The 27,679-nt window shown below is 48.9% G+C and overlaps 1 protein-coding gene across 2 annotated transcripts in view; it reads left to right on the forward strand.

Moving 5' to 3' along the window:
• The window catches only part of cfap58 (cilia and flagella associated protein 58), a 257,337-nt gene that overhangs the window by 77,530 nt on the left and 152,128 nt on the right, over positions 1-27,679 (forward strand). For both annotated transcript variants that reach the window (XM_038773430.1, XM_038773431.1), the window contains one exon: positions 10,216-10,377. In XM_038773430.1, the coding sequence (XP_038629358.1) occupies positions 10,216-10,377 (162 nt within the window). The remainder of the gene's footprint in view (positions 1-10,215; positions 10,378-27,679) is intronic.

The following is a 27,679-nucleotide window of genomic DNA, read 5'->3' on the forward strand; positions in this document are numbered from 1 at the left end:
ATAGGGATGAGCATTTTCCAAGGCGGCCTTCTGGATGCGCGACAACGCAGAATCGCCGATCAGAAACTAATAGCCAAGTTCGCTATCATGAGTACGGCCTCAACCGGGACCTTGGATTCATGTTGCATTACATTCATCCCCCACCATCTGGCCTGGGCTTGGGAAATCCTACCAACTGTCCTGGCTTGAGACAATTCACACCTGTGATTATCCCTCTCTCCAGTCGCTCCGTCTGGACCTGTAAAGACGTAATTTCCTGCAAAGACTGGCATTCAAGGTATCATCTTGAATCATTGACTTTGTCGATATGTGTGTTTGTGGAACCCACCTCTTCACTCAGCTGATGAAGGAGCAGTGCTCCGAAAGCTAGTGATTTGAAACAAACCTGTTGGACTTTAACCTGGTGTTGTAAGACATCTTACTGTGCTCACCCCAGTCCAACGCCGGCATCTCAACACAAAGGAGCTTGGCTTTTATTGGACACACCTTACAGGGAAGATCCACTAATTGTGAGCCCACTTTGGCCTGATTTCCCATTTGTTTAAATGAATGAACAGAAAGAAGCCCAATCTAGAGGCCATAAATACAAGTCAGTTACCATTAAATTGAGTAGAGAAATACAAAGAAATGTACTTGCTCAAGAGTGGTTCGAATAGAACTTGCAGTTACAGAAAGAGGTGGATGGAAGTGCCTTAGATGCGTTCAAAAGGAAGCAAGTCGAATACATAAGAGAAGAGGGAGCAGAAAGATATGTTGAAAAGATGAGATTAGGGAGGTGGAATTTTGAGTACAAACGCAAACTAGTTGGACTGAATAGGCCATTTCTGTGCTGTACATTCTATCCAGTTCTATGAAAAATCATCAGCTGTGGGCACTAGATTTCCTGACGTCTCCTTCTTCTGATTACCAGTGAGCGCCAGAGTGTTTGCACAATCAAGTGATACAGTAAATGAAATAAATGAAAATCGCTTATTGTCACGAGTAGGCTTCAATGAAGTTACTGTGAAAAGCCCCTAGTCGCCACATTCCGGCGCCTGTCCCGGCAGGCTGGTACGGGTACTGTGATTTCCAAATGGTGCTGTCTTGTTCAAATATCATTGCTGCAGTTGATGTTGCAACTGGACAGGAAAATGGCAGATTGGAACCCAGGCTCAGAAGACCAGAACTTTTTTTTTTCAAATGTGGAGGAACAGAGTTAGAGGACTGCTAATTAGTTTTAGCAAATTAAAAAATGGATGCTAATTTCCATTAATGCTCTTTGGGGTAACAATTACACACAGGTTTTAAGATGAACCTGAATGACACAATATATTTGAAGCTACAATGGTCCCATTGACAAGCAATGTCCATTTTTAAGGAACACCAATTGGCTGTGGCCAAATGCATACTCCACTCTGAGACCAAGTTAGTGTCTGTGAATTTCTTCCTCAGAATCTCCCCAGATTGTTATCATGAGAGTTTCCAAACTCTACTCCTACAGCATGCTTTGAAACCTTGTCTTGTGATAAGACTTCCCATTAGAAGCTTGCATTCCGAAATCCACTCCACGTTTTCCAAAGGACTCTTGATCAGAGCTTCTGCTCCACTTCTACCAGTGAATCTATTCCACGTTTTAAACCAACCCATTTTAGGATTCCTTTGTCCTGACTGTTTTTACACACTTACTGTCCTTCCACCAATTCCTACCAATATTTCAATTCATATTCCACAGGCTGTAGTGTAATTTTATAAACTTGAAAATTACATCAGATGTCATTTTGAAATCCCACTATCCAGCTTCTTTATAGTTCTGACACTTGAAATCAATAGTTCCCTGCACTGCTCCTAATTCCTCTCTATTCCTTTAACTTCAGGCATCTTGGAAACTCCTCTTCATTTCTCTAGTTTCCTTAATTAGCTGTCCTTTAGATTTCCGGCACTGACTTTCTTAACCATTACTTAATTTATATGGATTTTCTTCTAGAAAAGCTGAGACATGTACCCTCTCCAACTACTGTAACTTCCAGCTATAACTAAAGAACAAAGGAAATAATCTCCCTTACAAGGACCTCTAGTTGCCAAGCATAATATTTCCTCTTTAGGCATAGCTCCACAGTTCGAACTTAACCAATCTCAACACACACAAACATCTTTGTCCAGTATGAACCGAACTGTGGGTTCCTTCCAGTCACAGAAATATCACCACCTAAACTATGAGAATGATTCAGTGACCGCATTGCGGCCAATGCGGATTCAGGTGCAATGGGGGAATCCCACGAGAGCCCCAAATCGGACTCCGTGCTGGGCCAATCTTGATTCACCTGACTCGCTCCATCTGGCACGATTTGGAACATGCCCTCGCTTGGCATGGTCCAGATCTGCACATATAAATGAGCCATTAGGAACTGGGTAGCACCCTGGCACTACCCCTGGCACTGGGGTGCCTTGGCACTACAAATCTGGCACCCTGGCACTACCCAGGGTGCATGGTGGCACTTCCAGGGTGCCTGGGAAAGTGCCAGGTGGCCATGCTGACAGTGCCAAGGTGCCCAGGTGCAAGGTTCTCACTGCCAGGGGTCTAGCCGTGGGGGTCATGTCCCTTAGAGAGGGGGGGGGGCAGTGGGGGCTGTGCGGGCGCCCAGGAACCTCAAGAAGGTTGGGGGAGGTCAAGGGGGCTGAAAGGAGGGATGATGTCTAGAGATTGGGACAGCATTCCAAAATGCCGCCCCAATCTCTGAAGAGCCGTTCCTGCTGACGAACTCAACTCATGAGTCGGGATGTCTAGATGTGGCCACCATAGGGAGAAACTCCCCAAGGCCTAGAAAAACAGCAAAGTGCCGTTGAATAGCAGGGATATTCTGGGTGCGGCAGTCGCCAAGAAACACCCCACCAAAAACGGCCAGAAGCGGACTTCAGCTGAATCACGCCCTATAGCTTATTTCGAATGGACACCAATACAAGTATAAATCCCATAAAATTACCTTTGGTTTGCTATCACCATGCTAAGCTAAATTGCTGTGATTTTTAAAAAAAATGAATGTATTACCCACCTGGGTTAAAAAGGTATAATTGAGAAATTTTGCCTTCAACCGTTGGCCATATATTTTCCGAATTGAAAACTAGAAAATAAAATTCCAATTATCTTTTGCTGCTTTTTTCAAGCAAAAGGTCTGTGTAAGTGCCTGGTGTTAACCATTTCACAGATTTGGGGGTAGCCTTATTATCTTTGAGCTGACCCATAGAAGTTTAGCCTTTTCTCTGTCCAGGTGCTACATGGTGTCACTGTATGGGATGGACAACTGCTCCATCCTCACATACTCAGACCCTCACCTCTCTCCAACACTTCTCCGCCCCTAAAACTGGAAGACCTAGGAACATTTCATTTAATCTCTTTCTCTCCTCCCACTATTGCAGAAGATTAGCTTTCTATTATTGAGTTCTAAATGGCTGCGGTGACTCAGCTATTAGTAAACGGCATTATTAATATTCAACATAATTGGCAGATGGTGGAAATTGAATCCAATTAATATCTTGATTTAAAAGTCCAGTGAAGACCATGAAACCATTGTTGATTGACATAAAAACCCAGCTGATACCCTAATGTCCTTCACGGAAGGAAATCTGCAGTTCTCATCTGGTATGGCCTATATGTGACTCCAAGATCTTAAATGCCCTTTGAAATGGCTCAGCAAGCCACTCAGTTGTATCAAAACCACTCGGAAGTCTAAAAGGAAGGAAACCGGACGAACCACCAGGCACTGACAAAGCACTAGAAACGACAACAGAAAACCCAGCCCAGTCGAACCCGCAAAGTCCTCCTAGCTAACATCTGAGGGTTTGAGCCAAAATTGAGAGAACTGTCTCACAGACTAGTCAAGCAACAGCCTAACATAGTCATCCTCACAGAATCATACCTTACAGATAACGTCCCAGACACCACTATCACAATCCTTAGGTATTCCCTGTCTGACCAGCAGGACAGACCCAGCAGAGATGGCAGCACAATGGTATACAGTCAGGAAGGAGTTGCCCTGGGAGTACTCAGCATTGACTCTGAGACTCCATCAAACATGGGCAAGGAAACCTCATGCTGATTACCTTGTACTGTCCATCGTCATGCAAGCTGATGAACACCACTTGGAGGAAGCACTGAGGGTGGCATGGACTTCAATGTCCATCATCAAGAGTGGCTTGGTAGCACCACTACTGGCCGAGTCCTAAAGACCATAGCTGCTAGACTGGGTCTGCGACATGTGGTGAGGGAACCAACATGAGGGAAAAATATGCTAGACCTCATCCTCACCATCCTGTCTGCTATAGATCCATCCGCTCATGACAGTATCGATAGAAGTGACCATTGCACAGTCGTTGTGGGGACAAAGTCCTGTCTTCACATTGAGGACACCCTAAATCGTGTTGTGTGGCACTACTACCGTGCTAAATGTGATAGATTCAGAACAGATCAGGCAACTCAAGACTGGGCATCCATGAGGCGCTGTGAGCCATCAGCTGCAGCAGAATTGTACGCAGCCGCAATCTGTAACCTCCCATTGTCCCATTACCACCAAGCTAGGAGGTCAACCCTGGTTCAATGAAGAGTGGAGGAGGGCATGCCAGGAGCAAAACCAGGCAGACCAAAAAAAATGAGGTGTCAGCTTGGTGAAGCTGCAACAGAAGACTACTTGCATGCCAAACAACATAAGCAGCAAGTGGTAGAGATAAGCGATCTCACAACCAAAGGGTCAAATCTAAGCTCCACAGTTCTGCCACATCCGGTCGTGAATGGTGGTGGACAATTGAACAGCACACTAGAGGGGGAGGCTCCACAAATATCCACATCCTCAATGATGGAAAAGCCAAGCATATCAGTGCAAAAGACAAGGCTGAAGCATTCACAATAATCTTCAGCTAGAAGCGCCGAGTGGATGATTCATCTTGGTCTCCTCCAGAGTTCCCCAGCATCACAAATGCCCGTCTTCAGTCAATTCGAATCACCCCACGTGATACCAAGAAATGGCTGAACACACTGGATAGTGCAAAGGCTGTGGGCCCTGATGATATTCCAGCAATAGTACTGAAGACTTGTGTTCCAGAACTTGCCGCACCCCAATCAAAATATTCCAGTACAGTTACAACACTGCCATTTACGCGGCAATGTGGAAAATTGTCCAGTTGTGTCCTGTACACAACTGCTTTCCTGCCACACAACAGAAATCCTGCTTTTTAGGGGCTGGTTTAGCACAGGGCTAAATCACTGGCTTTTAAAGCAGACCAAGGCAGGCCAGCAGCACGGTTCAATTCCCATACCAGCCTCTCTCAACAGGCGCTGGAATATGGCGACGAGGGGCTTTTCACACTAACTTCATTTGAAGCCTACTCGTGACAATAAGTGATTTTCATTTCATTTCATCTTCCAAACCTGTGCCACTGCCACCTGGAAGGGCAAGGGCAGCAAATACATGGGGGACACCACCACTTGGAAGCCCCCTCCAAGTCACCCACCATCCTGTCTTGGAAATATATCGCCGTTCCTTCACTGTGACTGGGTTAAAATCCTGGAACTCCCTCCCTAATAACCCAGTGGGTGTACCTACATCACATGGATTACAGAGGTTCAACAGGTAGTTCACCACCACCTTCTCAAGGGCAATTTAGGATGTGCAACAGATGCTGGCCAAGCCAGAGAAGCTCACGTCCTGTAAAAATTTATTTTTAAAAACTCCCCAAAAATAGCAAAGTGTCAGGTCAGACTGAAAGCGGGCGTGTTTCTCCAGAGAAACTGGCGAATTTTCTGTCAAGATCTTCTCACACTGTGCCATTTTTAGAAGGGTGATCATGTTTTGCACTGCCATTGTGAGGGGGCAGGCTGAAAGACGCCGGGGAACCCAGCTCCAGGGAGATCGGCGTGCCCTGATTGAAGGGTGCCCCGATCTCAAATCGTGGTTAAAGACCCCCCTCCCCATCATCTCCAGCATTATGCTCCCCGCCGAAATCGCCACTATCGGGTCTCCGAGGCATTGACCCCTGCCCCCATCAATCTCCAGTCTTTGGGGAATTGGTGCCCTCCCATCCTCCCACACAAGAAGCAAAATCCCGCTATGGGGTCGCCTATAGACCCTGTCCCCTTCAGGCCCCATCCTTCCAGTCCCCACCCCCCTTTTCAGTCCATGCCCCTAGCAGTATCAGCCTAGCAGTGCCAACTGGCAATGTCAAGGTGCCTGCCACTGCCCTGCCGTGCCCCTGACCACCTAGGGACTACACTGGCCTCTGAGCTCCCTGTCATGATATGCAAACATGCAACCAATGAACACTCTGAATAGGACACAACCAACGGGCAGTCAGGACACTCAGAGGTGACATCACCACAAGGGGGCATGACATAAACACTATAAAAGGGGATGAGGCACTCACACCCTGCCTCTTTCCACAGACAGACATCTAGAGAGTTAGACAGGGTTGATCAGCACGTGGCTTCGAGCAAGCTGGTATAGTTAGACTGAGTTACTACAGTTCGATTAGCAGAGAGTCGAACTCATTTGAGAACTGTGTTAATAGTTCAATAAACACGTTGAATTTGTTTCAGAGTCTGGAGCATCCTTTAGTTAAGACGGCATCAAGTAGCAGCCTGTGTTACCCAAAGCAGCAGAACACAACACTTCCGGCGCGGTTAGAGCATCTATCCTCCGCGTTTGGACGATTCCTGGACGATTCGGCATAAAGCAGACTTTGAATATTAAATTGTTTTTAAATTAGTGGTAATCAGGTTCATGGCCTTGCTGGGAATGAACCTGGTTATGTTGCTAGTGGAGGGCGGGCAAGATCTCATTCCAAGATCTCCCCATCGCAAATCCCGTTACGGCCCCATCACGAGTGTTTCCGGCCATAATGGGATTAGCCGAATGGGGGCAGGAAATCAACTCCCAAATGGTTCTCTCTGTGAAAACTGCTCTTAATTTATTTAAATTGTGAATTCATTATAATTTATGCATCTTAAATGAATATAATACAAGCACAGAATAACAACAAGGAATATTAAAGTATGCTAAAAGGATGAAAGAAAATAATTTAAAAATGGTTAGCTTATCCAAAATCAGATTGAAATTGTGTAGTGTTCCTGTAAATTAAGTGACTCAATATTGATAATTTTTGTGCAATGGAGCAGCTTAATGTGATCACAGAGGCAAGTTAGATATGGGTCTAACTGTGTAATTTCTCGGTTGGTAACTTTTTCTAATTTGGTTGCTTGCCTGGGGAGTAAAGTGCAACACAAAATGGAGGCGTGGTGCTCTCCTATAGGGCAGGTTAGACATTCAGAAGGTTTGACACATCACATTGTTTATGCACACCATTTAACATTTAGCTGCAGGGCCTGCCATACTTGAGTATTTGCATGAATTAATTATGGAAGAAAACATACGGCACGGTGGCACAGTAGCATTTCTGCCTCACAGTGCCACGGACCCGGGTTCAATGCCAGCCTTGGGTGACCCTCTGTGTGGAGTTTGTACGTTCTCCCCGTGTCTGCACCGGTTTCCTCCGGGTGCTCATGTTTCCTTCCACAGTCCAAAGATGTGCAGGTTAGGTGGATTGGCCATTAGTGTCCAAATGCTTGGGGGGGTTTACTGGGATGGGGTGGGGTCTTGGGTCAAGATAGGGTGCTCTTTCAGAGGGTTGGTGCAGACTCTATGGGCCAAATGGCCTCCTTCTGCACTGTAAGGATTCTATGATTCTATGAAATAGGAGAAAAAAATTATAGTGCTTCTATGTGCTGCAAAAGTATAGTGCAAAAATTATAGCTTCATATATAGTGCATACGGGCAGCAGGGTAGCACAGTGGTTAGCACAGTTGCTTCACAGCTCCAGGGTCCCAGGTTCGATTCCCAGCTTGGGTCACTGTCTGTGCGGAGTTTGCACTTTCTCCCCGTGTCTGCGTGGGCTTCGTCCGGGTGCTCCGGTTTCCTCCCACAGTCCAAAGATGTGCGAGTTAGGTGGATTGGCCATGCTAAATTTCCCTGTAGTGTCCAAACGTTAGGTGGGGTCACTGGGTTACGGGGATAGAGTGGAGGTGTGGGCTTAGTTTGGGTGCTCTTTCCATGTACCGGTGCAGACTCGATGGGCCGAATAGCCTCCTTCTGCTCTGTAAATTCTGTTCTTTAAATTAAATGAAAATCGCTTATTGTCACCAGTAGGCTTCAAATGGTTACTGTGAAAAGCCTCTAGTTGCCACATTCCAGCGCCTGTTCGGGGAGGCTGATACGGGAATTGAACCGTGCTGCTGGCCTGCCTCGGTCTGCTTTCAAAGCTAGCGATTTAGCCCTGTGCTAAACCAGCCCCTTTATATAGGTACATATTTACAAATTATGTGGAAAATACACTCACTGTGTGGTATTTATTGGATGCTATGGGACCTCATCTGCCAAATGGAGAGTTGGCGAGATTCCTGTGTTGCCTCGTTTAAGGGGGCCCCATCACATCATATGGCACTCAGGCACTTGGCAGGCAGTGGCGGGCATTCTCTGTGATCAAGGACCCGGGGCAGAAGGTTTGCCTGCTGAGAGCTGCCAGGCAATCAGAGGCCAACCAATCTACTGAATGGCATTGTCATGGGGGATGCAGTGGTTGCTACTGATATGAACCCACCTGAGGCCCAGTATCTTCACCAGTTCCCAGGGTACAGGTGAACGATGATCGGAGCGTGGGTCTCAAGCTGGTGGGACGGTCTTGAAGGAGTCGGCATCAAGGTGTTGGCTCTCAATACGCCCCCCCCTTTCCAATTCCGGGTCCCTCAGTCAGGCACTGAGTGCCTGTGATTAAGTCACCAACCCTGGTAAGGCAGTGAGTAACAGTGGAAGAGTTTGCTTGTCGTGTTCCCTGCAGGGCGAGCCACCTACCCACCTCTCTGTGAACACATGACGGCCTCACTTGGTAGTGGGCCAGGAAAGCTGCCCATGGGCCTTCCCACCATGAATTTAATCAGCTGGAGGCGGAGGGCAGTGGGGCAGTGGGGGCAGCTGCAGTGAGGGCAGCTTCCCGTCTGATTAATTGTCCTCAAAGCTCACAAACCTGCCTTGGACGAGATTATTAGATTCTGCCCAATGCATGGCTTACTTCTTAGTGTGATTTGGCTTTGGACTTTTTATCAGTGGCTATCAATTGACTGGACCATGTCTGCCAATAGACCAGCTAAGCAAGTGGTAAAGAGCAACCACATTCATATCTGATTACTTTACATTTCTAGAAATTATTGACTTTAGCCTCACCGATACATTAAAAAAGACATTGAAATGCTTTGAGAATCATTAATTAACATAAGGAGATGTGTGTTAAGCTCTGGATACCACATGGTCTTTCATCTCTTGGAGCTGAAAGTAAGCCTGGACCGTTCTAGGTGAAACGTTTGTCTCAGGTCTAAGTGTCCACAGTGCAAGAATTCCCTCATTTCAGCTCTATTTGGCAGGATGTTTTTGATGTGTTATCTGTCTTGGTCTGACATTGACTGCAACTGGATGCAGTTAAACGAGAAACAGGCTTCCAACACAGGAGATGGTCCAACACTGTTTTATTGAACCTGTTGATTTCTGTACATAATCTGCTGTGGGTTGACACTCTATTAACCTAACTGATAACCTCCTACTGGCTTGACCAGACTAGCTCTCTACCACATGGTGATGATGTTCATTGGCCTGTGCACTGCGATTATCTCCCTAGCTGTGTCCTGTGAGAGAGGGAGAGCCTAAATGCCCTGTGGGCTTTATAGTGGTGGTGTCCTGTCTGGTGATTGGTTGTTCTGTGTCATGTGTGTTCATTGGTTATCCTGTGTGTCAATCACTCCCTGTCTGCATCTCATGATACACAGGAGTGGATATTATGACAGTTTTCAGTTCATTCGGGAGCAATGATGATTGGTATAGGAAGTGGAAATATCAACCTGGCTGGATAAAAGCCATCTTTTCAAAGAGACATGCCACATTGTTGCGAAAGGAATGGAATGCGAACCTACAAATAACATGATCTCCCGAGAGTTCTCAATGGCTGGGATAAGTGTAAAAAGTGGTAGGAAAGTTTGGTGAACTTAAAAGTTAGAAAGAAATGTGCGAATATGTCGTATAAGCCACTTCATGTTAACAAAACTGCTTTAAAAACTTAAACCTGCAACAAACAACTGGACTGATTTTTCTATATTTACCACTGTAATCAAATTATGTCTCTAAGTATCAAGTGATATTTCTTCTGCAGGTTCTTCAGTATATGGAAGAAATTAAGGTGTACGAGATGCAGAATTTTGACTTCAAGAAGAAAATCTCAGAGGCTGACAGTAAGCTGAAACAGCAGCAGAACCTCTATGAGGCAGTGCGGTGTGATAGAAACCTTTACAGCAAGAACTTGATTGAAGCTCAGGTATGGACACCACTTCTCGAAATCCAACGTTTTAATATATTTTTGTTGAATAAAAGTTATTCTCGGGATGTGGGTGACCCTGGCAGGATCCGTGCATTGCCCACCCAAGTTGTTATGTGAAAGTGAGCGTTTGTCCTTCTCCTCAAAGCATATTGCAGCCTTTGTAGTGATGGCTCCCGTAATGGTGTTCGGTAGAGAATTCCAAGATTCCGGCAACGATGAAGGAATGGCAATATGCTTGTGACTTAGGAGAGAACTTGGAGTTGATGATGTTCCTTTTAGTGGTCACAGAGGAGTCTGGTAAGAGAGTTCAACAAAAAGGTTTATTATCAAAGGACACCATGGACAAGCACAATTCAAGTCCCAGCTGGCACTGTACAGCACAGCATGGCTCCTATCTGGGCTGGCTTTGTTGTCCCTAGTCCAATATCCCGTTGCTGGGTCTTCCCCCCCCCCCCCCCCCCCCCCTCCCCCACCATGAGGCTAACGGGGAGGTTAATCGGCTCATCCCCCTCGGTCTCGTGGGGGTTATGACACTCCTAAGGCATTGCTATTTTTGACCTTCTTACTGGTGGGTGTCATGGGTCAGGGAGTGCCGCTTGAGAAAGCTTAACAATTTCCTCAAGTGCATCCTCTTGAAGTGGAACCACAGTGCTCTGGAGGTGAACAGGGTCTGGATTGGCCAGCAGCAAGGGAGCTAGTCAGGCAACTATGTTGTGGGCAATACCACCCTTCATGCTTTTGGTGGCTGCAACTATACAGTGAATGTTGCATGAATATCCCATCACATAACCCACTTGGACTTAAGTGCTGGAGAAGTCTTCTGTTTGGGGCATGGAGGGGGGGGGGGGGGGGGGGGGGGTGCGGGTGGAGTCAGCAATGTGAGGAACTCGGCCCTGCTTTTGATTCTGGGATGTAGATACCACTGGCCCACTTAAGCTTCTAGTCAGTGATGATAATGGTCAACTTGCCACTGATTACAGAGTGGTGGTTGGGCCTTTCTTGTTGGACTTGGACATTATCTGGCACTTGCACGAATGTTACCAAATTTGAAGTATAACCATTGTGTTAAAGAAAAACCCTTCAATTTGGTGTCTCTTATGCCCAATTCCACCACAAGGCAGAAGAGACACTTTGGTGAGATTTTGCACACCTAGGGAGAGCCACAGTCACAGGTCACGTATAATCAGAACTGGGGTTACTAATTTGAAATGAAAATCGCTTATTGTCATGAGTAGGCCTCAATGAAGTTATTGTGAAAAGCCCCTAGTCGCCACATTCCGGCGCCTGTCCGGGGAGGCTGGTACGGGAATTGAACCGTGCTGCTGGCCTGCTTGGTCTGCTTTAAAAGCCAGCGATTTAGCCTGGTGAGCTAAACCAGCCCCTAATTTCTGATCCTGTTCCCTGCAGACATAGCTTCCCTGTGGGGAAAACAGAATTGCAACATCACCTCTAAACTGTCATTGCTTTAATCATTTCTACTCCACTTTTTGTCAGTTTAACCTTGTCCCTCTCTTCCCCACCTCACAGGCTGATTGGTTAGGGGTCTAAGAACTATCCCAGTGACAATAAGGCAGCTCCAACTTTTTCCGAGGCTACAAACATTCGGGGCTATTAAATGTCAGTTAGCGAAAAACACGATTATAGTTTATTGACAAAGTATAATTGTTATGCAAAGAATGACCGATATTAATTTTACAGAGGCAATAGAGCCTCTTAATTGGAGAACGTTCAGAGTTCTGACTGAGTATTATCAAACAATTCAATGTTCTTGTGCTGCTTTCAATGTTAGATTAATGACTCACTCTGTGTTCCTCAAGTAAGAAGCTTGAGGTGCACGAGTCACTTACTTACTGACCTCTTTCACCCGATCAACTTTCCAAATTTCAGTAACTAACTGTGGCAAGGTCCTGTTTTTACCCATTTAATTTTCGTTGAAGTGGAATAGCAGACAGGAGCTTACACTTATACCTACAATTTGATGATTCAGAACTCATCGCTCACTCCTCTCAGGCATGCCGGCCACCCATTTATAGTGCAAAATGAGGGACAGGGCTGAGTGATGGTGATTTAACCCGAATGTTACCACACCTCAGGCGAAGGGCAAGGTTGAGAAAGAGGGGCTTCATGGATAACCTTAGATGGTATGGGAATTGAACCCACACTGTTTGCTTCCCTCCACATCATGAACTAGCCATCCAGCCAACTGAGTTAACTGACCATCACCCCCCATGTCCTGTAGAAATGTTTTAGTTGTGGGAAATCTGTAAAACCGACCACCTCATTCTCAAATAAGCTTAATTGTGCAGGGCCAGGAAGGGCATTTTATCCATTTTCTTCCTGAAATCAATGGGGTAGATTCTGACTTTGTGTGGTATGAGTAGGCAGCCTGTTTAACATCTCTTCCTGATTTTCATTTCCATTGAGGTCAATAATGAGCTGGAGAGTGGGCTACCTATCACTGTTTTACTCTATTGCATAAATCCATGGTCTACCTCACTGATTTGTGCTGGATAACAATGCCTTTGCTGAAGTCTTCCACACGTGAACATTCCCGAACAGGAAAATTCATGATTTTACTCTCCCGAGCCCAAAGGCAGTGCAAAGAGGCCCGACTGCTTCGTTGCTGGAAACATCTAGTTTAGTCGAGGATCAAATGAGGAATCTTACCAGTCAGCATAGCTCAGATCCACACGAGCCAACTAATAACTATTATAACAGATATATTTCCAGATCATTTGTTGGGGATGTTTAGTGAGGTGGTGGGGAAGGGCAAGTTGCCAGAGCCATTGACACAGGCGTCAATCACGCAAATTCCGAAGAAGGGGAAGGATCCATTGAAGTGTGGGTCAGATAGTCCCATTTCGTTGTTGAATCCGGACTTGAAAGTGCTGGCTAAGTTGGCGGGGAGGATGGTGGGATGCGTGACAGGGGTGGCCGAGGAGGATTAGACGGGTTTTGTAAAGGGTTGGCAGCTCTCTTGCAACATCAGAAGGCTTTTAAATGTGGTTATGACTCCACAAGGGGGGGGGTGGGTGCCTGAGATTATTGTTTCTATGGAGAGAAGGCCTTTGATCGGGTGGAGTGGAGTTATTTATTTGACATTTTGGGTAGGTGTGGGTTTGGCCGAAGTTCATGGCATGGGTGTGTCTGTTCTTTGCAACTCAGGTGGCAAGTGTAAGACAAACAAGTTCACAGAGTTTTGGACTGCATAGGGGAACGAGTCAGAGGTGTTCGCACTAGCGATAGAGCCCTTGGCAATGGCCCTCAGGAGGTTTGTGGAGTGACAGGGGATTGTGAGGTGGAGTAGGGAACACTGGGTGTTGTTGTTTGTGGACTGCCTAATGTGGTCTGTGTCGGACTCACTGGAGAGTATGGGAATGATCATGGGAATATTGGAGAGTTTTGGGGCTTTCTCTAGGTATAAGTTAAATGTCGGGAAGAGTGAGGTGTTTCCGGTGAACAAGGTGGTACAGAAGGCCAACTTGGAGGTGTTGCCATTCAAGCAAGCTAGGGAAAAGTTTAGGTATTTGGGAATTCAAGTGACAAGGGAATGGGCTACAATGCACAGGTGGAGTCTGACGGCATTGATGAAGAAGATTGGGGGGATTTTAAAAGATGGGGGACTGGATTCTCCGATTCGGAGGCAATGTCCCCAGGCTGGCCTGGGAACGGTGGCATTTTACACCAGACAAAATGGCATAACACTGTCACCGATCCTCCGTTTGGCTGTGGACTAGCATGCCGGCAGTGCAAAGCACCCGGCTTTAGCTGCCGATACGGCTCGGAGAATAGCCGGGTCCATTGCCGCGCATGCGCATGATGGCGGCCTGCAGCGGCCGTGCCGTGCTACATGGTGGAGGCCGCTCAGGGACCTGGCCCGCGAAATAGTACCCCCCCCCCCCCCTTTGGCCAGATTGCGTGCCCCGGACCACCCCTCCACAGTTCCCCAGCCCCAGTTAAAGCCCACGGATTGGCGCTGGATTGAGTCGGCAGCTGCCCCGCTGATTTCCCGACGGATGAGACCACACACAACCGACGCCGTCAGGAACTCGGCCGGTTGGGGGCGGAGCATCGGGGGACCAGCCTCAGGCAATGTCCTGAAGCCGTCAGTACTTTGTGCGGGTACTCTCTGAGTATGTCGTTTTGGAGGGACCGGAGCATCGTGAAAGCGGCGCCGCCCCGATTCGGCCAGGAACTTTGATTCTCCGGCCAATCGCCGAACTCGATTTTCGGTCGGCGACCGGAGAATCCAGCCCGGGATACCTGAAACTGGCAAGGAGGGTGCAGCTGGTAAAAATGAATGTGCTGCCAAGGTTCCTGTTTGTTTTCCGACCCTCTCGTTCTTTTTCGCTGAGGCATTCTTCCGGAAGTTGGAGACAGTGATTTCGGAGTTCACATGGGTAAGGAAGGCGCAGAGGGTAAAGAGGGTTCTGTTGCACAGAGGCAGGGACAGAAAGAGGGGTTGGCTTAACCAAACTTGCTGCACTATTATTGAGCAGTGAATGTGGAGAAGATGAGGTGACGGTGGAGGGGGGTGGGGGGGTGGATTGGTTCAGGATGGAGGAGGAGTCCTGTAGGGGGTCCAGCCTGAGGGCCCTAGTGATCGCTCTGCTGCCATTAGCTACGGGGAAGTGTACAGGGAGCCCGGTGGTACAGTCGACGGTCAGGGTGTGGAATTAGCTGAGGAGCCATTTTAAGTTGGAGGGGATGTCGGTGTTGATGCACTGTGTGAGAATCACAGGTTTAAGCCAGGGGAGATGGGTGGGATGTCGGGGAAGTGGAGGGACTGGAAAGGGTGAGGGACTTCTTCTCGGAAGGGAAGTTTATAGGTCTGGGTGGGTTGCAGGAGATGTTTGAGTTACCGAGGGTGAGTGAATTTAGATATATGCAGTTGAGGGTCTTGGTGCGAAAAGGGTGGAGAGTGTTTCCCAAGTTGCCGGAATACACTTGATTGGATAAGAACCAGACTGCTGAAAAGGATGAGTACGAACACCAACAGAAGGAGCTGGAGAAAATCTGCAATCCTATTATCACAAAGCTATATCAAGGTGCTGGTGGTCCTCCAGGTGGCTTTCCAGGTGCTGGCGCTGCTCCTTCTGGTGCAGGTGCATCTTCTTGTCCAACAATTGAGGAGGTTGGTTAAAAGTAAACATTTTGCTCCCGGATGAGTTGGAGGAGGGAAGAACTGGGGACATATTTGGGTGGTTGGGGGAGCAGGTGGTGAGGATCAAAAACAAATGGGAGGAGGTGTTGGGGGGCAAAATAGGTTGGGGATTGTGTGTGAGGCGATGCGGAGGGTGAACTCAACCTCCTCCTGCGCGAGGATGAGCTTGATCCAGTTTAAGGTTGCGCATCGGGTACATATGACTTGGCCGAGGATGAGTGGGGTCTTTCAGGGGGTGGCGGACGAGTGTGAGAAGTGTGGATGAGGACCAGCGAATCATATGTACCTGTCTTGGGTTGTGAGAAGCTGGAGAGATATTGGGAAGTGGTGTTTGGGACGCTGTCTAGGATTGTGGGCGTGGAGGTCAGGCTGGACCCATTGGTGGAAATTTGTGGAGTATTGGAAGTGCTGGAGTTGCTGGAGGGGGCCGACATTGTGGCCATCACCTCTCTGGTTGCTCGGCGAAGGGTCTTGCTAAATTGGAGGTCGGATACACCTCCGGGGGTGGCGGCCTGGCTGGGGGACCTGTACGACTTTTGCCAGTTGGAGAAGATTAAGTCTGGGTTGAGCGGGTCAGTGGAGGGTTTTGAGATGCGGTGGGATGTTTGAGGAACTGTACTTCGCGGCAGGAAGGGTGGAGGGGGATGGGGAGGGGGTAAAAACGGGAAAAGTTGTTCAAACTGTGGACTGTGATTTTGTGGAATGTGTATTTTATAAGTTGCTGTTTTTTTTTAGACATGCTTGGAATAAAGTACATTTTAAGATATATTTCCAGATTGCTCGCACCTCAAATATGATACAACTTAAAACAACTTAGCTTAAATGTATAAATAAACGACATGGATCATGCTGTGATACCACATTTAAACGTTGAGCTCCTTGGGAAGAACGGGAATTAGAGGTACTCCATGGAAAGTGAAATGGTCCTGGATGTTTAAATAGGTAGGATTGAGTGCTGGTGAGCCATGAATTGAAATCGTGAGCTGGTCAAGATTTAATAAATGCTAAGTGACAGTGAAGGTTGAGTTTGCCAGTTTTGATCTGAATCCTGAGCTTTAGTTTTTGTTGCTTGTAACATATTGGACTGCTTTCAGCCTTTGCTTCGTAATTATAACCAGATAGTTTTAAGCAGAAGCAGCGGCTATGGCAATGCTTGAGATCGCAGAGTGCCGACCTACACCAGGTGGTTAATGGGATTCTGAGTGGATTTGGCCTGGCAGATTGGCAAAGACTCCAACTGGCAAGGCTGACTGTACCTGTGAGAGGCCTGCTCATTACTGACTGGGCTGTGATGGAAAGCAAACAATCACGGGAAACCTTCATTCTCCAAGCTTCTGCAATACTAAATGGCCCAGCTGCTGTCATAGTGAGAGTTTTACAGCACAGAAAGAGATCCTTCGGCCCGTCATGTCTGTGCAGGCCATCAAGCATCTGTCTATCCTAATTCCATTTTCCAGCATTTGGTCCATAGCCTTGTATGCTATGATGTTTCAAGTACTCATCTAAATACTTCTTAAATGATGTGAAAGTTGTCACCCTTTCAGGCAGTGAGTTCCGGATTCCCACCACCCTCTGGGTGAAAAAGCTTTTCCTCAAATCCCCTTGAAATCTCCTGCCCCTTACCTTAAATTAATTGACCCTCAATAAAGGGCAAAGTTTGCTTCCCATCTACCTTATCTTTATCCCTCAGGGTGGAGTCAGAATATATTATAAGGAAAGGTTAGGCAGACTGGGCTTTTTTCACTGGAATCTCAAAAAATAAGGGGTGACTTGTGATGGAACCATCAATTCTACGGACACGTGCTTGCAGGATTAGAATAGCAGTTTTAATATACTTACAACAGAGCCAGCCTGTTCGCCGTTGAACTTTCGGTGAAGTGGCTGGCTGACCCTGTGGCACGGATCTTTATACAGCAGCTCCAGGGGGAGGAGTTCTGGGCGGAGCCAAGGGGGGAGCCCAGTACAAACTCTCGAGTACTCCCAGAGCTACTCCCCCTGGTGGTCAGGTAGTGCAACTGCACTTACAATATTGATACATTATATATACTTGGAACAGATTATAATACCGTGTGAATCTCATTCACCACATTCACCCCCTGTGAAAAAAATCGAGTCCGGCGGGGGTGGTGGCTCACAGAGTTAGTCGGTCCGGTGGATGAATTGTTCGTTTCGATCTGCGGAGCACCGGGGTTGCAGCCTCTTGCGGTGGCTGGGTGGGTGTTGAGAGCTGGGGTACGATGGCAGACTCCGGGGCGGGTCTCGTCCAAACTTCATACACCTCTGGCTCGACCGGAGACTGGAGGCGCTGGGGGCGGGCTGGCACTGGCGCGTGGAACCGGTGGGGCGAGCTTGCGGAATCGGGGGTGCGAGGGGGCGGCAGCATAGGGAACGGGGTAAGGGGTTCCTCAGAGGGGGTGGGGGGGCTGGATCCAGCGGGTGCCAGGTCCCGAAGGGATACTGTGTCCTGGCGACCGTCCGGGAACTCCATGAATGCGTACTGTGGGTTGGAATGGAGGAGGCGCACCTTTTCAACAAGGGGGCCAACAAGGAGAACCGGGCCTGGCGTCCTCAGCCACGCCGAAAGTGAGACCCCCGTGGTAGTGCCCCTAGAAAAAGTGATGAGCCGCTCGTGAGGGGTTTGATTTGTCGCTGTACAGAGGAGGGATCTGATTGCGTGGAGCGCGTCTGGGAGGACTTCTTGCCATTGGGAGACTTGGAGTTTTCTAGACCGGAGGGTCAGTAGGACGGTCTTCCAGACCGTCGCGTTCTCCCTCTCCACCTGCCCGTTCCCCCTGGGGTTGTAGCTGGTAGTCCTGCTCGAGGCGATGCCCTTGTCGAGCAGGTACCGACGCAGCTCGTCACTCATAAAGGACGAACCCCGGTCGCTGTGCACGTAGCTGGGGTAACCGAACAGGGTGAAGACACTATGCAGGGCCGTAATGACTGTGTGGGAGGTCATGTCGGGGCACGGAATGGCAAAAGGGAATCGGGAGAACTCATCGATGATGTTGAGGAAATAAATGTTCTTGTTAGTGAAGGGGAGTGGCCCTTTGAAATCGATCGCAAGGCGTTCAAAGGGCCTAGAAGCCTTGACCAGGTGGGCCCTGTCTGGTCTATAGAAGTGCGGTTTGCACTCTGCACAGATCGGGCAATCCCTGGTGACGGGCTTTTACCTCCTCGTTGGAGAAAGGCAGGTTTCGGGCTCTGATGTAGTGGGCGAGCCGGGTGACCCCTGGATGGCAGAGGTCAACGTGGATGGCTTTAAGACGGCTGATCTGCGCGCTGGCGCATGTCCCGCGGGATAGGGCATCCGATGGCTCATTGAGCTTGCCCGGTCGATATTTAATATCGTAACTATAGGTGGAGAGTTCGATCCTCCACCGAAGGATTTTATCATTTTTTATTTTGCCCCTTTGCGAGTTGTCAAACATAAAGGCAACCGATCATTGGTCGGTGATGAGGGTGAACCTCCTACCTACGAGCCTCCAGTGACGAACAGCCTCCACGATGGCTTGTGCTTCCTTCTCGACAGAGGAGTGTCGGAGTTCTGAAGCGGATAGGGTACGGGAGAAAAATGCAACGGGCCTCCCTGCCTGATTTAAAGTGGCTGCTAGGGCTACCTCTGAGGCGTCGCTCTCAACCTGAAATGGAGTGGATTATCCACCGCCCGCATGGCTGCTTTGGCGATGTCCTCCTTGATGCAGCTGAAGGCCTGGCGCGCCTCAGCAGACAGGGGAAATCGTGTGGCCTTAAAGAGTGGGCGGGCTTTGTCCGCATATTGAGGGACCCACTGGGCGTAGTATGAAAAGAACCCCAAGCACCATTTGAGGGCCTTGGGGCAATGAGGGAGGGGGAGTTCTAAGAGGGGGCGCATGCGGTCTGGGTCTGGGCCCAGGACTCCGTTCTCCACGACGTAGCCGAGGATGGCCAGTCTGTTTGTGCGGAAAAAGCATTTCTCCTTGTTATAAGTGAGGTTTAATTTCTGTGCCGTCTGGAGAAAACGGTGGAGGTTGGCGTCATGGTCCTGCTGGTCATAGCCGCAGATGGTAACATTGTCCAGATACGGAAACGTGGCCCGCAGCCCGTACTGGTCTACCATTCGGTCCATTGCTCGTTGGAACACCGAAACCCCGTTAGTGACGCCGAAGGGAACCCGGAGGAAATGGAAGAGGCGGCCATCGGCCTCGAACGCCATGTAGTGGCGGTCCTCCGGGCGGATTGGGAGCTGGTGGTAAGCAGACTTCAGATCCACCGTGGAAAGTAGCCGATATTGGGCGATCTGGTTAACCATGTCTGCAATTCTGGGGCGGGGATACGCGTCTAGGAGCGTAAAGCGATTTATGGTTTGACTATAGTCGACGGCCATGCAAAATGTTTCCCCGGTCTTGACGACCACCACCTGAGCTCTCCAGGGACTATTACTGGCCTCTATGAACCCCTCACTGAGCAGCCGTCGGACCTCCGATCGGATAAAGACCCTATCCTGTAGGCTGTATCGTCTGCTGCGAGTAGCTATTGGTTTGCAATCTGGAGTGAGAATGGCGAAGAGAGGGGGGGGGGGGGGGGAGATGGGCAGCGTGGTTAGGCTGCAGATAGTGAGTGGGGGGCAGGGGCCCGCCGTCGCTGAGGGTGAGTCTCTTGAGGTTGCACTGGAAATCCAGGCCTAATAAGAGTGGCGCGCAGAGGTCAGGCAGGACATAAAGTTTAAGTTTTGAATAACTAGCGCCTCGAATTGTGAGCGTAGCGATGGTGCGTCCTTGGATTTGGACTGAGTGGGAGCCCGAAGAGAGGGCGATAGTTTGGCTCACAGGAAAAATAGGAAGCGAACAGCATCTTACCAGCTCTGGGTGTATAAAGCTCTCGGTGCTCCCGGAGTCAAAGAGGCATGGCGTGCTGTACCCGTTGATCTGGACCTCCGCCATCGAACTTCGTAGGTGCTTGGGGCGGGATTGATCTAGGGTGACCGCGTCGAGTTGCGGGCCGCGTGATGAGTGCCCAGGAAAGTCGTAGTCTTCCGAGTGGGCGTCCGGTCGAGTAGATGCCGGTACGTTCTGGCGAGCTTGATGCAGGATCGCTGCGCTGAGTTGCGGGCCGCGTGATGAGTGCCCGGGGAAGTCATAGTCTTCAGATGAGCTATCTGAGCATGGAGATGCAGATGGGGCCCATGGATCACACGTGGTGAGCGGTGAGGAAGATGGTGTCCAAGATGGCGGCCCCCATGAGTCGCACGTGGCCGGCCGCATGGTGGGGGTTTGCGAAGATGGCGGCCCCCATGGATCGCACGTGGCGGGAGGGGGCGGAGTCGAGGCGTAGGCCGCAGCGTTTCGGGCCCCGCGGGTCCGCTGGTGTTGGGAGCGATTTGTTCTCTCTACTGGGGAGTTAGAAACTGGGGCCCTTTTCGCGAGGCACACTCTGGCATAGTGGCCTTTCTTCCCGCAGCAGCTGCAGGTCGCAGATCGGGTTGGGCAGTGCTGCCGCGGGTGCTGGCTTTGGCCACAGAAATGGCAGGCTGGGGCAGCTGAGTAACTGGCTGGGGCAGCTGAGTAGCTGGCTGGGGCAGCAGAGTGACTGGCTGGGGCCGCAGAGTAACTGGCTTTGGCCACAGAAATGGCAGGCTGGGGCAGCTGAGTAGCTGGCTGGAGCAGCTGAGTAGCTGGCTGGGGCAGCAGAGTAACTGGCTTTGGCAGCGCGGTAGCTGGGGGGCCGTGCCGCACAGGCCTGGGGGGATTGTTGGTCGGGGGTCCACGATGAGGTCGCGGGGTCCGCAGGAAACGACGTGAGGCTGCGGAAGGAGACTTCCATACTGGTAGCAGCCTCCACAGTGGTATCTAAGTCCTGGGCCCCCTTTTCTAGCAGTCTTTGGCGCACAGAGTTAGATCTAAGGCCCGCTACGAAAACGTCCCGCACAGCAAGCTCCCTATGTTCAGCTGCGGTAACGGCTTGATAATTACAGTTATTAGAAAGATTGTTCAGTTCCCGTACAAATTCGGCTAGCGTTTCTGTAGGCCGCTGACAGCGAGTCGTAAACACGTGGCGTGCATAAACCTCGTTAATGGGCCTAACGTACATTTTGCCCAATATCGCCAGTGCTGCGGTGTAAAAACCGGCCGGATTTAGCTGTGTGGAGATTTTGTGGCTTACTCTCGCGTGCAGTAGGCTGAGTTTTTGTTCCTCCGTTGTTCCAGCGGTGCTGGCTTCTGCCAGGTAGGCCTTAAAACATCTCAGCCAGTGGGAAAAAATGTCTTTAGCCTCTGCATCCTGCGGGTCGAGTTCTAGGCGTCCGGGCTTGAGGGCTGCTTCCATGATTTACTTCGACTGTTTCGTAAGTATATTAAATTGATGGAACCATCAATTCTACGGACACGTGCTTGTAGGATTAGAATAGCGGTTTTAATATACTTACAACAGGGCCAGCCTGTTAGCCGTTGAACTTTCGGTGAACTGGCTGGCTGACCCTGTGGCACGGATTTTTATCCAGCAGCTCCAGGGGGAGGAGTTCTGGGCGGAGCCAAGGGGGGAGCCCAGTACAAACTCTCGCGTACTCCCAGAGCTACTCCCCCTGGTGGTCAGGTAGTGCAACTGCACTTACAATATTGATACATATATATACTTGGAACAGATTATAATACCGTGTGAATCTCATTCACCACAACTTGATTGAAATATATAAGATCCTAAATGATCTTGACAAGGTGGACGTGGAAAGGATGTTTCTTCTTGTGGGTGAGTCCAGAACAAGGAGGCACTTTAGCGAGGAGAGTGGGGCTGTAAAGGACAGGGCTTCAGCAAGGGGAGTGGGGCTGTAAAGAGCGAGACTTCAGTGAGGAGATTTGGGTATAAAGAACAAGACTTTTAGTGAGGAGAGTGGGTATAATGAGCGAGACTTTAGTGAGGAGATTTGGGTATAAAGAGCAGGACTTTGCCGAATAGCGTGGGGTATAAACCGTGGGACTTTTTCACGGAGTGTGCGGTATAAAGAGCGGGACTTTGGCGCTGAGTGTGCGGTATAAAGAGCGAGATTTCGGTGAGGAGAATGGGGTATAAAGAGCGAGGCTACAGTGAGGAGAGCAGCAACTCACCAACATTCCTCAGTCAGCACCTTCTAAACCCACGACCATTACCATCGAGAAGACTAAGAGCAGCAGATACCTGGGAACTGCACCACCTCGAGATTCCCCTTCAAGTCATTCACCACCCTGATTTGGAAATATATTGCTGTTCCTTCATTGTAACTGAGGCAACATCCTGGAACTCTCCCCCTAACAGCGCAGTGTGTGCACCTACACCTCAAGGACTGCAGCGGTTCAAGAAGGCAGCTCACCACCACCTTCTAAAGGGCAACTAGGGCAATAAATGCTGGCCTAACCAGCGACGCCCACATCGAGTAAATGAATAATAAAAAAAAGAGCAAAGCTTTAGTGAAGAAAGCATGGCTGTAAAGAGTGAGACTTCAACGAGAAGAGTGGAGTATAAAGAGGGAGACTTCAGTGAGGAGAATGGGATATAAAGAATGAGACTTCAGCAATGAGAGCAGATGCCACTGCACTTTATGAATCCCAGGGGGAGAGGTGCTGTAGGAAGGAGGACAGTGGGAACATGTCTGCTTGTATGTCCTAGGCCCACACAGAGGAGCCTGGTCTCCAGTTGCCTTGGACTCCTGCCCGCTGGGCCAAGGCTTTGCTCTGCCATTCCTGTGTGGTAACTGGTGTACAATGGCCACCCCATGGTGAAAGAACTCACTCACAAGCATCTTCCACCTCTTAAAATTAAGGTCTGGACCTGGAACATCAGGACCATGGACAACACCAACTGTGACAGGCCGGAATGGCGGACTGCTATTGTTCCCCAGGAGCTTAGACATTTCAGCATTGACATCACCACCCTAAGCAAGACCCAGCAGCCAGGGTAAGGCCAGCTCAAGGAACAAGTTGAGTACATCTTCTCCTGGGAAGGAAGAGAGTTTTACAGCATAAAAAGAGGTCTTTCGGCCCGCAGTGTCTGTGCTGGCCATCAAGCACTAAACTGTATCTAATTTTCCAACGCTTAGCCCGTAGTCTTGTATGCTATAGACAGAAAAAGATCTCTGTCTCCATGTGGTTGACTTTGCCATTAATAGCAAACTAGTTGGCCATCTCAGAGACTCCTCTTGTGGGATAAACAATTGTCTCAAGACCCTTCAGCTCACCCTAGCCCAGAACCAGCATGGTACAGTCCTCAGGGCGTAAGCCCAATACTGGAAACTACAGACAAACCCAAAATCAAATCTTTACTGCAGTCTGGAACAATCATTGGCTCAAGTCCCAATGCGTGACAAGTTGACCCTCCTTGGCGACATCAACGCCAGAGCTCCTGACTAAATTGCTAGAACACGGCCTTGTCATAACCAATACCTTGCCCTGTCAGAGAGACAAGAACGAGGGAGGGGCAATAAATGCTGGCCTATCCAGCCCACATCAGTAAATGATTTAAAAAAAAAGGCCTCATGGCAACAGCCTTGCTCCAGCAGTGACATCTGCTCGACTACATCATCATCCAAGCAAGGGACCACAAGGCTATGCAGATCACCCACACCATGATCAGAACCGATGGCAGTTGGACGGACCACTGTTTAATCCACTCAGCGATCAACACCAATGTAGCCCCAAAATGGTGACGGCAACAGAAATTATGGGTACGAACCACCAGCTGTTCACACCGGTGGGATATCCCGGCTGTATGCAAATGATGCTTGCGGCTGCGTACACTCTTGAGGACGAGCTCCAAGCCGTCATCAACACCTTCACTGAGGCATACGAGAGCATAGGCCTTACCCTAAACATCTGTAAGACAAAGACCCTCTACCAAACTGCCCCTGCCACCCAGCACTGCCCCGCCAGTTAGCAAAATTCGCAATGAGGCCTTGGACAATGTAAACCACTTTCCATAACTTGGGAGCCTACTCTAGGGCAGACATCCATGACAAGGTTCAATGCTGCCTTCAGTGTGCCAACTTAGCCTTCCATTGCCTGGGGAAGAGAGTGTTTGAAGACCAGGATCGTCTATAGAGCAGTCCTATATGGCTGAGAGACATGGACTATGTACCGTCGGCACCACAAAACCCTGGCAAAATACCACCAGTGCTTCCTCTGCACGATTGGCACACCAATACCAGTGTGCTCACTCATGCCAATATCCCCAGCGTCAAAGCAGGGACTACACTGGATCAGTTCCACTGAGCAGGCCAATTGCCCAGACTCCCAAAACAAACGCTCAACTGAGATCTTTGAGACGGCAAGTGAGCCGCAGGAGGGCAGAGGAAATGCTTCAAGGACACTCTCAAAGCCTCCTTGAAAAAGTGTAACCTCCTCACCCACACATGAGAATCCCTGGCCTAAGACCGCCCGAAGTGGAAGAAAAGCACCCTGGAAGGAGCTGAATACGTTGCGTTTTATCAGCGAGAGCCAGCTGAAGCCAAATGTCTTCAGTGAAAGGAGCGCGTTGCCACCCAGGCACCCCACACACCTGCTCCTCCAACCAGCATCTGCCCCACTTGTGACAGAGACTGTTGGTCATACATTGGGCTTCTCAGCCACCTTAGAACTCATTTTTAGTATGGAAGCAAGTCATCCTCAGCTTCGAGGGGCTGCTTAAGAAGAAGAGAGGGCACTGTCTCAAAATTAGGGATTGCCCTTTTAGGACAGATGTGAAGAAATTTTTCCTGTCAGAGGGTTGTGTGGCTTTGGAACTCTCTGCCTCAGAACGTGGTGGAGGCAGAATTATTAAATATTTTGAAGGCAAAGGTTGATAGATTCTTGTTTGACAAGAGAATCAAAGGTTATCGGGGTAGATGCGAATGTAGAATTTGAAACACAAGCAGATTAGCCATGATCTTTTCAAATGGTGGAGCAAGCTCTAGGGGACAAGCTAGAGAAGTTCCACCAGGGGTGGCAAGATCCTCCAAAAATCCACTGGCAACATAAACAATCTATAAAGTTAAGTAAAAGTAACGTTGCCATGGTCCTAGATGACCATAGGCTGCTTTCCCCTTTCAGGGGGAGAGCTGACTGGTGGTGATTTAACCTGAGGATCACCACACCTCAGACAAGGGGCAAGGTTGAGAAGGCGGAGCCTTCATGAATCGTGACCTCACAGCAGTGTCCTCTTCCAAGCCAACTTACCCAGCATTGAGGCAGTAATCACTCAAAAGACACCAAACTTCCAAAGCAACTGCTCCGCTCAGAATCTGGTCACAGCAAGAGACTCCTTGGAGAACAGTCGGAGTGCAAAACATTCCTGCAGATGGCCAGCAAGCTCATTGACTCATGGAGACCCTGATTTGCGACGAACCAAAACAAAGAAGGGTCATTTTCAAAGGCATCGAATGCATCAGCAAACTTCATCGGGAATGTGCAGAGGCGAAGTTGAGGGGTTGGAGAGAGCACACAAAGCTCCAAACAGCCCATCAGCCCAACCCTTCAAACACCACCTGCCCCACCTGTGCAGATTGCAATTTGGAATTATCAGCCAGCTCAGAGCCCATCAAACTGGAATGGAAGCAAGTCATCCTCAATCCCAAGGGGCCACCTAAGAAGAAGTCTACCCTAGCAAGGCATTGAACAGAGGAACATAGTAGCCCTTTTTTGACAGATGCTTGACTGCCTCTCCAAATCTATGTTAAAGTTAAAGTCCTCCAGTAATATTCCTTTCCCTTTGTGTGACACACTTGCATGATTTCTGCATTTATACAATCTAGCACTTCCGACCTGCAAGCAGGGGCTGGTTTAGCACACTGGGCTAAATCGCTGGCTTTGAAAGCAGACAAAGGCAGGCCAGCAGCACGGTTCAATTCCCGTACCAACCTGCTCAAACAGGCGCCGGAATGTGGCGACTAGGGGCTTTTCACAGTAACTTCATTGAAGCCTACTTGTGACAATAAGCGATTTTCATTTCATTTTCATTTCATTTCAACTAGGGGGTCTGTACACAATACCTATTTCAGCTTTCGATCCAGTAAGAAGTCTTACAACACCAGGTTAAAGTCCAACAGGTTTGTTTCGAATCATGAATGAATGCTCACCTGAGGAAGGAGCAGTGCTCTGAAAGCTCGTGATTCGAAACAAACCCGTTAGACTTTAACCTGGTGTTGTAAGACTTCTTACTGTGCCCACCCCAGTCCAACGCCGGCATCTCCACATCATAGCTTTCGATCCTTTACTGTTCCTCAGGTCCACCCATAACGATGCTTTCCCATCATTATATCCTCTCACCAATAAATTGATTCTGTTTCTAATCAGTAAGGCTACTCCCGAGTAGCCTCTGCCATTTTTCCTATCCTTCCTGTAAATCTTATAACCCGGGGTATATTAAGTTCCCAGTCCAGACAATCCCACAGCCATGTCTCAGTAATGGCAACTATATCGTAATCTCTCATTTGAATTTGTGCCTGTGGCTCACTGAATTTATTCCTTACACTCTGTGGATTTGTATATACAACTCTTATGTGGGCCGTAAACTCTAACCTGACCCTCAGCACTGATGTTTCATTCACCGGTTTATCATTTCTCTCTCCTGGTTTCATCAATATACTTCTTATAGTTTTGCCATTGCCTGCTGCACCTGAAGTAGGACTCCTGACTGTTCCTTTACTATCTGTCCCGTGACTTCTTTATAAAACTGTATTGACTTCCCCCGAGGCCTCCCCTATTTACTAGTTTGAAGTCCTTGTGACCACCCTATTTGGCCTTTCCGCTGCGACGCTGGTCCCAGGCTGGTTCAGTTTGAGCCCGTAGATGATAGGTAAGTTTAAGGACAAAAAGAAAAGACCTGTCTCCTGTGTAAAAGTTATTGACTGTAACTCCCCGCAGTATAAAAACATGCATACCTTCCAGTGTAACCGTGTGGACTTTTTAATGTGGGTGCCTTGTGACTGTTTTGTCACTGACAGTCAATGCCTGCTGGCTGACATTTGAAGTGTCTCCAAGTCAGATCAGCTGAAACAGTCATCCTCCATGCTGGCTCGAAACGCCTCCAGCAGCCTCTTCTACTTTTCCTCACCATGGTGTTGGAATGTCATTGGGAATTGCAGCTTTGTCACCGTTTTGTTAAGCCGAAAGGTCGGGCTTGCGTCAAGGCACCATGCTGCTATTTTCAGGCTGT

This window comes from Scyliorhinus canicula, chromosome 16, assembly GCF_902713615.1.
Source record: "Scyliorhinus canicula chromosome 16, sScyCan1.1, whole genome shotgun sequence".
Taxonomy (NCBI): Eukaryota; Metazoa; Chordata; class Chondrichthyes; order Carcharhiniformes; family Scyliorhinidae; genus Scyliorhinus; species Scyliorhinus canicula.